This window comes from Loxodonta africana, chromosome 24, assembly GCF_030014295.1.
Source record: "Loxodonta africana isolate mLoxAfr1 chromosome 24, mLoxAfr1.hap2, whole genome shotgun sequence".
In the NCBI taxonomy this organism is placed as follows: Eukaryota; Metazoa; Chordata; class Mammalia; order Proboscidea; family Elephantidae; genus Loxodonta; species Loxodonta africana.
In genome coordinates, this window is record NC_087365.1 from 59,626,094 (window position 1) to 59,638,371 (window position 12,278).

At 44.1% G+C, this 12,278-nt stretch overlaps 1 protein-coding gene across 1 annotated transcript in view; it reads left to right on the plus strand.

The window, feature by feature from the left end:
* Positions 1–485: 485 nt before the first annotated feature.
* Positions 486–12,278, plus strand: part of CDH26 (cadherin 26) — a 45,322-nt gene continuing 33,529 nt past the window's right edge. Inside the window, 4 exon segments of the mRNA XM_064276442.1 lie at positions 486–548; positions 6,991–7,021; positions 7,024–7,061; positions 8,048–8,209. Coding sequence (XP_064132512.1) covers positions 486–548; positions 6,991–7,021; positions 7,024–7,061; positions 8,048–8,209 — 294 coding nt within the window.

A 12,278-nucleotide genomic window follows, 5' to 3' on the forward strand; every position in this document is an offset into this window, starting at 1 on the left:
CTATTTTCTAATTCTTTGTTTTAAGAGGGATAGGGGCCATAGGAAGTAAGGCATGGTCATTACCAAATCTTGCTCCTGAAAGAGATCCTTGGCCTTTAAATTTGGGAAACTTAAACCAACAACAGCAGCAGCAGCAGCAGCCACAAAACAAACCCAGAAGTACTGCTTTTGCGTACCTGAGACCCAGCTGTCACCCCAGGAGATCACCTGCCGCTTCTCTTGTGTGCAGGCCTGGCAGTTTTATTTCCCCCACACCCTTCCTGGGACCTCTACTTGGCAAGTGAGGTTAAAGCTTAGAGTCAGCCCTCCCCACCCTGACAAACGCACGAAGGTCAGGAACAGGGGGAAGAGAGTAGGGATGAAAGCAGCAGCCCAGGTGGCAGGTAAGCATTTGAAGGCTCCTGGGCTGGGAAGGAGGGTCCTGGCTCCAGATGAGACTGAGACCACTGTCATCCACTGGCCTGGCTGTGCCTGGGCATCCTGGCATGGGCATGGGCTCCAGGGGACACACCTGGCTGCTACTGCTTCCAGTGCCGGTGCTGCTGCAGGTGAGCCGGGATGGCCCCCAGGACTCAGGTGTGGGGTCTTCGCCCCAGGTGCAGGGAGCAGAAAGCACAGCTCCAGTGGGCCTTGCCCCTTCTAGGGCGAAGGGAGGGGAAAGGTCCTGAGAGTGACCTGCGAGCCTGGCAAGGAGGTGGGTGTGCTGCTGGGCAAAGGGGACAGCGCGTCTTTAGTCTGTCGAATGTACGCAAAGGAGGGGTTTAGGGTCACAATCCGGGGAGTAGCGGGGGCGCTAAGGGGATGGGGTAAAACTGCTTTATACGGTATACCCTTCTGTGTAGATTATATCCACACAAACAGGAGATTCTAAAAAGACTTCTATTCACGCTTAACATAAGGCTGAGAAAACCGCAACAGCCCCTATAAAGATGATTTGAGTGAACTGATGGAGATGGGAGGGCTAGTTCCCCCTCCCTACACATACCCCAGTGGCCACTGCTCAAATGGGGATATAGATGCTGGGGTTATATGAGAAAATCTGGGCTTGTTCTGTTTGCACTTAGAGTCCACGGGGTTAATGTTGTGTCTACGTGTTGGTTATGATCCACTTGATTTGCTTCCCATAGATGGAGCTGGCGGAGAGACCCATGAGGCTATCATACTGCTGTTGATGTCATCCTCTTAAAACCAGCCGAGGGTGGGAGGCAGTGCAGCGGTTAGGCGGCAAAGACTGTGGGCACTGGACTGGGTTGCCTTGCTTCTTAACCCAGGCTCATCCACATCCAGCTGGTGACCTGGCTAGTTACTTAACCCGGTGTCCTCCACCTTGTTGTTGTTAGCTGTCGTCATGTGGCCCTGACTCATGGAGACCCCTGCACAATGGAATGAAATGCTGCCCAGTCCTGCTTCATGCCCATGGTCTCTCACAAATTGGGCCCTTGTGATCCATAGGGTTTTCACTGGCTGATTTTCAGAAGTAGATCACCAGGCCTTTCTTCCTAGTCCATCTTAGTCTGGAAACTTCCCCGAAAGCTCTTCAGCACCCTAGCAACACCCAAGCCTCCACTGGTAGATGGGTGGTGGCTGTGCTTAAGGAGCTTTAAAAACACCAATGGCTACGTCCAAACCCCCACCATCCCAGAGGTGCAGATTTAACTGGTCTGGGATATTTTACTTAACCTCTTTAATATTAATTTTTGTACCTGAAAATGGAGCTAAAAACTGCACCTACCTCACCTGGTAGTACTGCCAGTAAACGCTATAACACATCAAAGTGCTCAGCACAGGCGGCTCAGCCAACGTGCTCTTATTTCTGCATCTTCTGTTTTCCTAGTCGCGTTGAAAATGCAGTGCTGCAAAGGACCTTTTCAAAGTGTTGAAAGCAAAGATGTCACCCTGAAGACTAAGGTGCGCCTGACCCAAGCCATGGTATTTTCAATCACATCATATGCATGTGAAAGCTGGACAATGAATAAGGAAGACTAAAGAAGAATTGACGCCTTTGAATTGTGGTATTGGCGAAGAATACTGAATATACAATGGGCTGCCAAAAGAATGAACAAATTTGTCTTGGAAGAAGTGCAGCCCGAATGCTCCTTAGAGGCAAGGGTGGTGAGATTGCGTCTTACATACTTTGGACATGTTGTCAGGAGGGATCAGTCCCTGGAGAAGGACATCATGCTTGGCAGAGTACAGGGTCAGTGGAAAAGAGGAAGACCCTCAACAAGGTGGATTGACACAGTGGCTGCAACAATGAGCTCAAGCATAACAACGATTGTAAGGATGGCGCAGGACTGGGCAGTGTTTCGTTCTGTTGTGCATAGGGTCACTATGAGTCGGAATCGACTTGATGGCACCTAACAACAACAACGGCAACGTAAGTGTGTATTTGTTTAATGCTCACAACGGTCCAGCCAGGAGGGTACTATTACTTTCTCCATTATATAAAAAAAATATATACACATAGGGAAATTGAAGCACTGAGAAGTTAAGTAACTTGCCTGACATCAGACAGCTAGCAAGGGGTGGGACAGGATTTGAACTTAGGCATCCTAGCTCCAGAAATCCACTACTCCATGCTCTCTGCATTGTCCAGTGAGGTAGCCACGAATGGCTATTTACACTGAAATTAATTAAAATTAAAATTCCAGTTCTTCCATTGATGCAGCCACATTCAAGTTCTCAATAGCCACATATTGGACAGTGCAGATTGAGAACACTTCTCATCCTCACAGAAAGTTCCCTTGGACAGCCCTGGTCTGGAGCCAGAGAGAGGTATGGAACCGAGATCGAGAGAAATCACCCACAGAGAATTGACATACTGATGTCTAGGATCCAAAATTCTCCTGGGATGAAAGTTACCATTCAACAATGATATACATCAAGTGTTTCAGGCAAGTACTGCTTCGAAGCTTCCACGTAGACTTCTTAGTTCTTGAGTAACCACTGTAGACACAAAGCCTTCATTGACTCAGATAATTTTTCTCTTCAAAGTGCCACAGCTACTCAGCCAGACCAGCCTGATGACATTGGTTAAATGGCCCAAGTCTAGCACCATCTGCTAAATGAAGTCTAGAGCGAGCCTTGCAGTACTGATGCCTGCCTGCAGCTCTCTTAAACAGTTCGGTGGATCCTGCAGCTGGAGAAACTAGCCTCTAGAGAGCTTCCCCTTCCCCTCCCTCACATTACAGGAAACATTATGTAAATCTTTTGAATGATACCTTCTTTGGACAAACTGCCTGAAATTGGCAGGGATGGGAAATATAATAAGAGCACTTACAAAATAATTGCTGCAAATATGACAATTTCCAGGCTTCCTGCATTACCCAGATGTGATATCTCAAGTTCATTTCTAAGGCGCTCATAAAGAGAGGAGAAAGGAAACACACGCAATGATGTGAAATTTCAAGCATCTTGGTGGAAAAGTATAAATATTCACCATTTCAAACCTATTTTTTAACACTCTTACATGACTGTCAGCTGAGCCGTTTATGTGCTAAAAGAGTAAAATGAATTTACAGAGCTTTGGAATTGAAAGGGCCCTTAAAGATATCTTGTCTCATCCCCTCAGTCTATAGAAGGGGAAACTGAGGCCCAGAGAGAAGGTGGAATGTAAATGTATTCCTAATAGCCCTGAGCATCTGGAACTACACCTGTTTTAGAAATGGAATTAGTTTATTCATTCTTTTGCAAGAACTGCAATTGGCTCCGTTTTAAATTATATACCTGGCTGGGCCCCTAATTTGACTACCAACATTAATCAGGAAGCATTCATTATCTGAAGAGACAGATTTTTGAGGCTTTGGAACCCAAAGAGTTCAAAAAATCTTTTCCCTTAGATAAATTGATAGAAATGTAGCCTATGGCAGGAAAGAGATGTTATCGCTATCTTTGACGTGAACAAAACCAAAAAAACCAAACCCAGTGCCATCGAGTCGATTCCGACTCATAGCGACCCTAGAGGACAGAGTAGAACTGCCCCATAGAGTTTCTAAGGAGCACCTGGCGGATTCGAACTGCCAACCCTTTGGTTAGCAGACGTAGCACTTAACCACTACGCCAGCAGGGTTTCCAAACCAAGAAACCAAAAAAATTCACCCACCATATTGTTTACTTCGGGCACATTATCAGGAAAGATCTATCGCTAGAGAAGGGCATCATGTTTGGTTAAAGTAGTGGGTCAGCAAAAATGAGAGAAATCCTCAGTGAGATGGCTTGGCACAATAGTTGCAACAATGGGTTCAAATGTAAGATCATGGCAGTGGCACAGGACCAGGCAGCATTTCGTTCTGTTGTAGGCCGGGTCATCATGAGTTGGAGCCGACTCAACAGCAGCTAACATCATCAACCATTGGTGGTAATACATGAGAATTCATTTGGTTAATTCTCTTTTAATTACAGAAGAGAAGTGGTAATCGAGAATTGAGATGTTCAGAAGAAATTATATTTATCAAAATGAAATACTTTCAACTCTGTGTTTTTCTGAATTTTAATTAGGGTTTGCTTATGAATATAGTTCTCCCCCCCCTCCCCACCTTTCTTTCTAATTCTGGAAGATTTGTGTGACTTCAGGCAGTTTCTACCTGATTCTGATAAGTGTATTCCCTACGCATTAATGCCATTTTTATTTTCAAGATCAATATCGCCAACGGCTTCCAGCAAGGAAAGGATGATCTTACTGATCAAATAAAGGGTGGATTGGAATTCAATTTCTTAATAAACCAAGTGAGTCTACACTTTACTTAAAGACTGGATTGCAAGTTCAGATTCTTTAGTGCCCTGTCTATTTTTGGCTTGTAGAAAATGAAACACTTACTAGATGCAGATTTTTAGAATCCTGAAGGACTGCATGAGAGCTGTAGACGACCCCTGGGTGTCCAGTTAGAAGATGGGCAATCTGTGGAAACCAGCCAGCAGCCATCCAGTGCTAGCCCAGGAGTCTGCCCACATGATTTCCTTCTCTATGGAATTAAAATACATTCAGCTTCAGACTTTTCATTGTGAGTGAGGGTCAGCACAGGGGCGCAGTCACCCACCCCACCGGTGTGAGCTCTTGCCACTTCGTCATGCTACCTTATGATTAGGAGTTCCTGGGTGGTACAAGCAGTTAAGTGCTCAAGTACTAGCCAAAAGGTTGGCGATTGGAATCCACCCAGAGGTGCCTCGCCTGGTGATCTGCTTCTGAAAGGTCACAGCCTCGAAAACCCTATGGAGCAGTTCTACTCTGCACACGTGGGGTCGCCATGAGTCAGAACTGACTCGCCAGCAACTAACAGCAACAACAGCAGTAACTTTATAATTATTTACTCACTGTCATTCTTTTGGCCAATTCACTTTCTAATTAAGTAATTTCAAAAATACAGTAAAACCTCCAAAAGCTGGAACCTGTGTAAGGTTGAAATCTGTCAGAGCAGGAAAATTCAAATATTTTCCACTAAAACGGGTGGTAGAAAAGTGGTAAGGCTGCACCCTGTCAGAGGTGGAAAACTTGCGAGACCTGGAAAGACAAGGGAGTCCGTTGAGCTCTGGCTCTCACAGGTTTCAGAGTATTTATATTTTGTGAATATAAATCAGAGTAGCTAGAACCAAGTTCCACATGTAATAAATAGTTGATGGCTGTAAAAATATATGTATATGTATATATATCATATCAAACAAAACCGTGTTGTGAAATTCTGTGCTCTCTTGCCTGACGAGTTTCTGAGCCAAAAATCTGAGTGTGTTTCTCTCCGCCTCTGTTGAAGAGGGAGCTCAGTGAACAAAGTGGTTTTAAAGGCCTATCGGCACTGAACTGAGACTTTCTCAACTATGCTGTCATCGAATTACGTCCCCCCAAAAATCTGTGTATTAACTTGGCACTGAACTGAGACTTTCTCAACTATGCTGTCATCGAATTACGTCCCCCCAAAAATCTGTGTATTAACTTGGTTAAGCCATGATTTCCAGTATTGCCTGATTGTCCTGCATTTTGTGATTGTAATTTTGTGTTAAAGAGGATTAGGGTGGGATTGTAACACCCTGACTCAGGTGACATTCCTGATCCAATGTAAAGGGAGTTTCCCTTTTTTTTTTTGTGGTCTGCACCACCTTTTATCTCTCAAGAGATAAAAGGGAAAGGGAAGCAAGCAGAGAGTTGGAGACCTCAATCCACCAAGAAAGCTGCACTGGGAGCAGAGCACATCCTTTGGACCTGGGGTCCCTGAGCCTGAGAAGCTCCTTGACCAGGGAGGATTGAAGACAAGGACCTTCCTCCAGAGCCGACAAAGAGAGAAAGCCTTCCCCTGGAGCTGACTTCCTGAATTTGGACTTGTAACCCACAAGACTGTGAGGAAATAAATTTTTCTTTGTTAAAGCCATCCACTTGTGGTATTTCTGTTACAGCAGCACTAGATGACCAAGACAAGTGGTTTCAGAAAGATTGAGACATAAAGAAAAGGGAGTAACTGTCCCATTCTTTCAACAACTATCTGCATGCCTACTTCCTGCAGGCATTGGCACATAGTAAGCCATAATCCTTAATGCCATGTCTGTGTAGTTCCTAAAATTATCCCAGGAACCCATTGCCGTTGAGTCGATGCTGACTCATAGCGACTGTATTGGACAGAGTAGGGCTCCCAAGGATGTAATCTAACTAACGGCCACACCTTTCTTTCGTGGAGCAGCTGGGGGGTTTGAACCACCGACCTTTCGATTAGCAGCAGAGTGCTGAACTACTGTGCCACCAGGGCTCCCAGCAACCATGTAAAATCATCAGGTGGCACACACCCCATGGTTTAGGAATAACTCCATTGTTCTCAGGAGAACAGAGACTTGTAATTCTAAGCTTTGGTGGCTGCTGTAGAGAGAGAACATGTACCAAGCGTTAGCACAGTGCCTGTTCATAAGTAAATGCACAGTAAGTACGAGCTGTTGTCATCATCCCCATCCTCTGCTCACCGCTGTCTTTATAACTTCCAGGGAGAGAGCCATTGGCGTCTATGTTGATCCAAGAGAAGGTCAGTCATCCCCACCTTGGAGCTTGAGGAGAAGATCCAGAGCCCTTTCCCAAACTCGTTGGTGAGGTAAAGCACCTAGTCTTCAGAGACACCCCCATCTCCCTCTGTGATTAATCACATCCCCTTGGCAGAAGGATTAGGCCTTGGAAGGATAGTAAGCTGGAGCATTCTCAGCTCTTCCTAAATATCAGCTGTGTGATTATTGTCCTCTTTGCCTCAGGGGATAATCAACAGTAAAAACTGGCACATTCTCCCAGATACTTTTCTACAGATTTACTAATTCGAATTTCCTTAAAAAAAGGATCAATCTGTGTGTATTGTTGTACAACCTACCTTTCTTCTGTAGCACATTGTGTTTTTTAAGAACTAAACCAAAAAAACCAAACCCACTGCTGTCTAGTCGATTTCGACTCATAACGACCCTATAGGACAGAGTAAACTTGCCCCATAGAGTTTCCAAGGAGCGCCTGGTGGATTCAAACTGCTGACCTTTTGGTTAGCAGTCATAGCTCTTAATTGACAACAGCAGCTTGAAAGATTGGATGGGAAAGTTGGGGGCAGTGAGTTTATGTTAGTGGGGGAGGGACAGTTCGGAAAAGGAGGGTGAGAAGCTGGTACAACTGAAAGCATGCCGTCATTGTCACCGAATACACATGTAGCAGGTGCTGAATTTGTATATGTCCTGCTGTGTATATTCTCAACGGCAACAACAACAAAAATAACATAAAATAAGTTAAAAAACAAAAACAGCCGTCATCTAACCCAGAAAGGTTGCAGGGTACTCCAGGGTGTGTTAACAGAGTACCATTTTATGGTCCTTTCCATATTGATGCTCATTTTTGTTGTTTCTAGTTTTTCACTATTACAGACCAAAAGGCTGGCAGCATGCTTTCCCCACGTCTTTGCACATCTCTTCATTTCTTTAAAATAAATCCCTGGATGTGGAATTTTGGGGTACCATTCCTTAAAGATGCTTTTGATTCTTAGCCTTGATACTTGATCTGCATAATAATTTATTCTCATTCTCTTTTTTTTATTGTTTCTTCTTCCAGCTGTTCGATAATATGTGTGATAACATGTCATTGACACATTTAACCGGTGAACCTGGTGTGGGTAAATATCCAGAGGTTGGTTTGTTTTCTGTGGAAGATCATGAGAATGGGAAAATAAATGTTCGCCATCCCATTGATCGAGAAAGAACACCATCTTTCATGGTACCTAAAATTTGATACACTCTAAGCTTGGTTTATTGTAAAACTCTTGCAGGAATATTGTATTTGGTAAGCATTATTGGAGCCAACTATGTCCCAGGCTCTGGGAGATATATACATTACGCATTGTGACAAGTTTTCAAAGTATGCGTGGGACACAGAGGTTAATTTTGTAACCTTTCAGAGTGCAGGATGTGGGGCACATCTCTGTAATGATTTTAGCAATCTGTTACAGGTCTTCCTTCTAATGACTGGTAGCCCAACATGATCGGGGTATCTGAAAGCCTTTAGGGATAGAGTAGCAGGATGCTAGTAAAATAGGCTAATTTACTTCTCTTTCTTTTATTGTGCTTTAAGTGAAAGTTTAGCTAATTTCGTTTTTGATGAGTGACAGTTGCAACGTATGGAGACAAGCTGCCAAGAGATCCCTCTAGTGGCCTAATAACTGATCCTCAGGGATTGTGTACCTGTCGACAGGGGCTATGTTGTGAGTTCAGGTGTTCTTTATCATTGCATCAGCCCCATGCTGTGGTCTACTAGAGAAGACAGGTTTTGGACTTGAAATTCAGGTTCTAAACCAGGAAAGAAACTTTTAAAGAAATCCTCCAGTTTCCTAAGGCTACGCTAACAAAGTACCACAAGCTGAGGGGCTTAAAACATCAGAAATTTATTCTCTCAAAGCCTGGAGGCTGGAAGTCAGAAATCCAGGTGTCAACAGGGTTGGTTCCTTCTGGAGGCTCTGAAGAAAAGTCTGTCCCGTCCCTGTCTTCTAGCCTTTGGGGTTGCCCGCAATCCTTGGTGTTCTTGGCTCATACACCCACCACTCAAATCTCTGCCTCCATTGTCACAGGGCATTCCTCCCTGTCTCTATGTGTCTTGTCTTCTTATAAGTACACCAGCATATTGGATTAGGCCCACCCTAATGACCTCAGGTTAATGAATTATGTCTGCATAGATGCTATTTCCAATAAGGTCACGGCATAGGTGAAGTAGAGAAAATACATTTTTTCTGTAGTGTTTTAGTATTAAAGAGAGAATATATTTTCTAGTTTAGATTAAATCTTTAGTCTTTGAAAACGTCAATTACTTGTTCTGGGACCTGTCTCACAATTGTTCCTTTGTAGAAAAACAAGGTAATCAAGATTTTTTTGTTGTTGATTAAACCATGTTTCTCTCCGAGGTGACAAAAACAATGAACAATACCATCAGGACGCGAGATAATTGAACAAAACCCAGACCCATCTTCTGACTGAAACCAGGATGGCGTAAAGAGGCCTGCAAGATATCAACAAGTCAGTTTGTCATTATGTCCCCCTCAAAGAAGAATCAACATTCCTGGAAATCTCTAAACCCTGACTCTCTCCCTATAAAGCCCTCTTGTATCCCTCTTGGGACAGACAGAACCTGGGGGAAATTTAGCCCCCTCTGTCTCTTGAACACGGTGTTCAATAAAGGCCTCTTGTTGCTTACTTCCCCCGTCTCAATATTGGCTTTGTGGCAGGGGGCTCAAATCTGTGATTTGCGGTAATATAGGTACTAGGGATTAGAATGTGAACCTAGCTTTCTGCCGGACATCAATAAACCCACAACACTCCCCAAATGACACGCTGGTATATCACATTACTCACCCAACCTTATAGGGCTCTAAAGAAATTAAGCTTTGTTCTTTGGACTTCTATGGAAGGAAGCTACTTGGAGCAAGGTTTGATTCTCAGGCCTGCTTGGCAATACATGAACTCCTCCAGGGTGGGAAGATGTTGCTTAAAACCCAAGAAAAGCCAAGTATGATGCTTTTCTCTGGCAGTGTCCTGTGGCCTCAAAAGGTTTATATATAATATTATAGATATTGGCACAGTGGTTAAGAGCTTGGCTGCTGACCACAGAGTCAGTAGTTCAAATTCACTAGCCACTCCTTGGAAACTGTATGGGGTAATTCTACTCTGTCCTGTAGGGTCGTTATGAGTTAGAATCAGCTTGACAGCTATGGGTTCGGTTCGGTCCTGTTATAGATATTCTTAACTCACTGATAGTCTCTGAATCTCCAATTTTTAAACAGACAGAAATGATCCAAAACTCCATAAAGACATGGAAACATGTATTGTTCGAAGACAACTTTCTAGGTCTCCTCTATTTATATAAACTTATGACCCAGAATTTGTAGTGTCTGCTAAAAAGAAGGCATATAGAGTCACCATAAGGGGGACCCCTAGATAGCGCTTCCCAGTCTTTAAGAAGCAAATACAATGTGTTAAGATGCAGGTTCTGATTCAGTAGTCTGGGTGCGGCCTGAGATTCTGCATTTCTTAACGAGTTCCTAAGTGATGCTGCTACTCCACGGGCCACGTAGAAAAACAAGGTCCTAGAACACAATGGTGAAAGACATGGTCCGTGCAAGGATGGCACAAGGCATTCAGTTCTCACTGTTCATTTGTTTTCCAAACATCTTTAATGATATATTAAGGGCTGGCATTAACAAGGTTTAATATGGGACTTTGTGCTAAGGAGCTGCTAATGCTGATGCCAAATCCCTAAGAGTGTTTTCTGAAACTTGAGGTTGAGATGGAAGGCTTGGCACATCTCAGCTTGGTCTCAGAGGCCATTCAGAGAAAAAGTGAAAAATATGTAGGGAAAATGAGTAGTGTTCTCCATGGGTCTGGTTTCGTCAAGATCTCAAGTCCCTATGCTCTGACCTCCTTGTCTAGGTCAAATCCAGGTACTAGTCCTTCACAGCACCGACATTCACAGTTGTCACTTTACATTGTGAAATTGGTCCCCTCATTTGATGATGAGCTTTCATGAGGGAAGGTACAGGGTGGACACTCTAAAGCTTGTCCCTGCCCCCATCCATAGCTCTCTGTCTCACTGTCCTGCTTTACATTCTCCTCAACACTTCTCACTACCTGGAAATCACACTTAAGCGTTTGATTCCCTGTTAATGAATGTAAATTCCAAGCAGAGAGGGGCAGCGACTGCCTTATTCACTGCCATTTCCTGAGTCAAGATCCAAGCACAGTCCATAGTAGGTTCTCAGCTAAGTACGTTGAATGAATGAACACAGTAAAATATAGTCTGTGCCTTCCGGGAGTTTACACTCTAGTTAGAAAGATATGAAACAGACTGATGAAAGATTACCAGTTGCCATTGAGTTGATTCCAGCTCATGGCAACCCCATGTGTGCCATAATAGAACTGTGCTCCATAGAGTTTTCAATGGCTGGTTTTTCAGAAGTAGATCACCAGACCTTTTTTTCAAGGCACTTCTGGGTGGACTTGAACCTCCAGATTTTCAGTTAGCAGCCAAGTGCATTAACCTTTTGTACCAGCCAGGCTTGATGAAAGATTGAACCCATGGCACTCGAGTTGATTCTGACTCATGGGGACCTTACAGGACAGAGTAGAACTACCCCAGTAGGGTTTCCAAGGCTGTCATCTTTTTGGAAGCAGACTGCCACACCTTTCTCCCGTAGAGTGGCTGGTGGGTTCAAATCAATGACCTTTTGGTTAGCAGCCGAGTGCTTAACCACTACACCACCAGGGCTCCTTGGTGGACGCTTACCAACCATGAAAAGTGGCATCAGCGAAGTGCCATCTGGACACTATGCCAGTTGAGCATGCTAGCTCAACTCTCTGTTTCAGTAGAAGGAATTTACTTTTTGTTTTGGCCACCCTGTGAAACAGAAAACAGCATTACTTTACTCTTGAGAACCCTGAATCAGGAGCCATTAGCACTAGTCTGAGCACTTAAACACTTGTGTTTGGGGGGCGTGGGGGGGCACCTACAGCAAAGGTGCAGCATCACATCAGCTGAGAATTGCTGTAAGATCTGAGACCCAGCTGGAAAGGGAAAACGTCGGACTTTTTTTTCTGTGTGGGAGCCCTATCAATTTATATTAAAACATGCCCAGTTTCATAGGAGACACATACAGCCAAGAAAATTCATCCATTTACAGTTGTCAAAATAATTATTTGTTCGTCTTTATTGCCACAGGGTCATCTTTCCCCGTGATACCTTATGCCCGTAAGCTATTTCCTATTGTGCAAGTGGCATTTACAGAGACTCCGTATGCTCGATT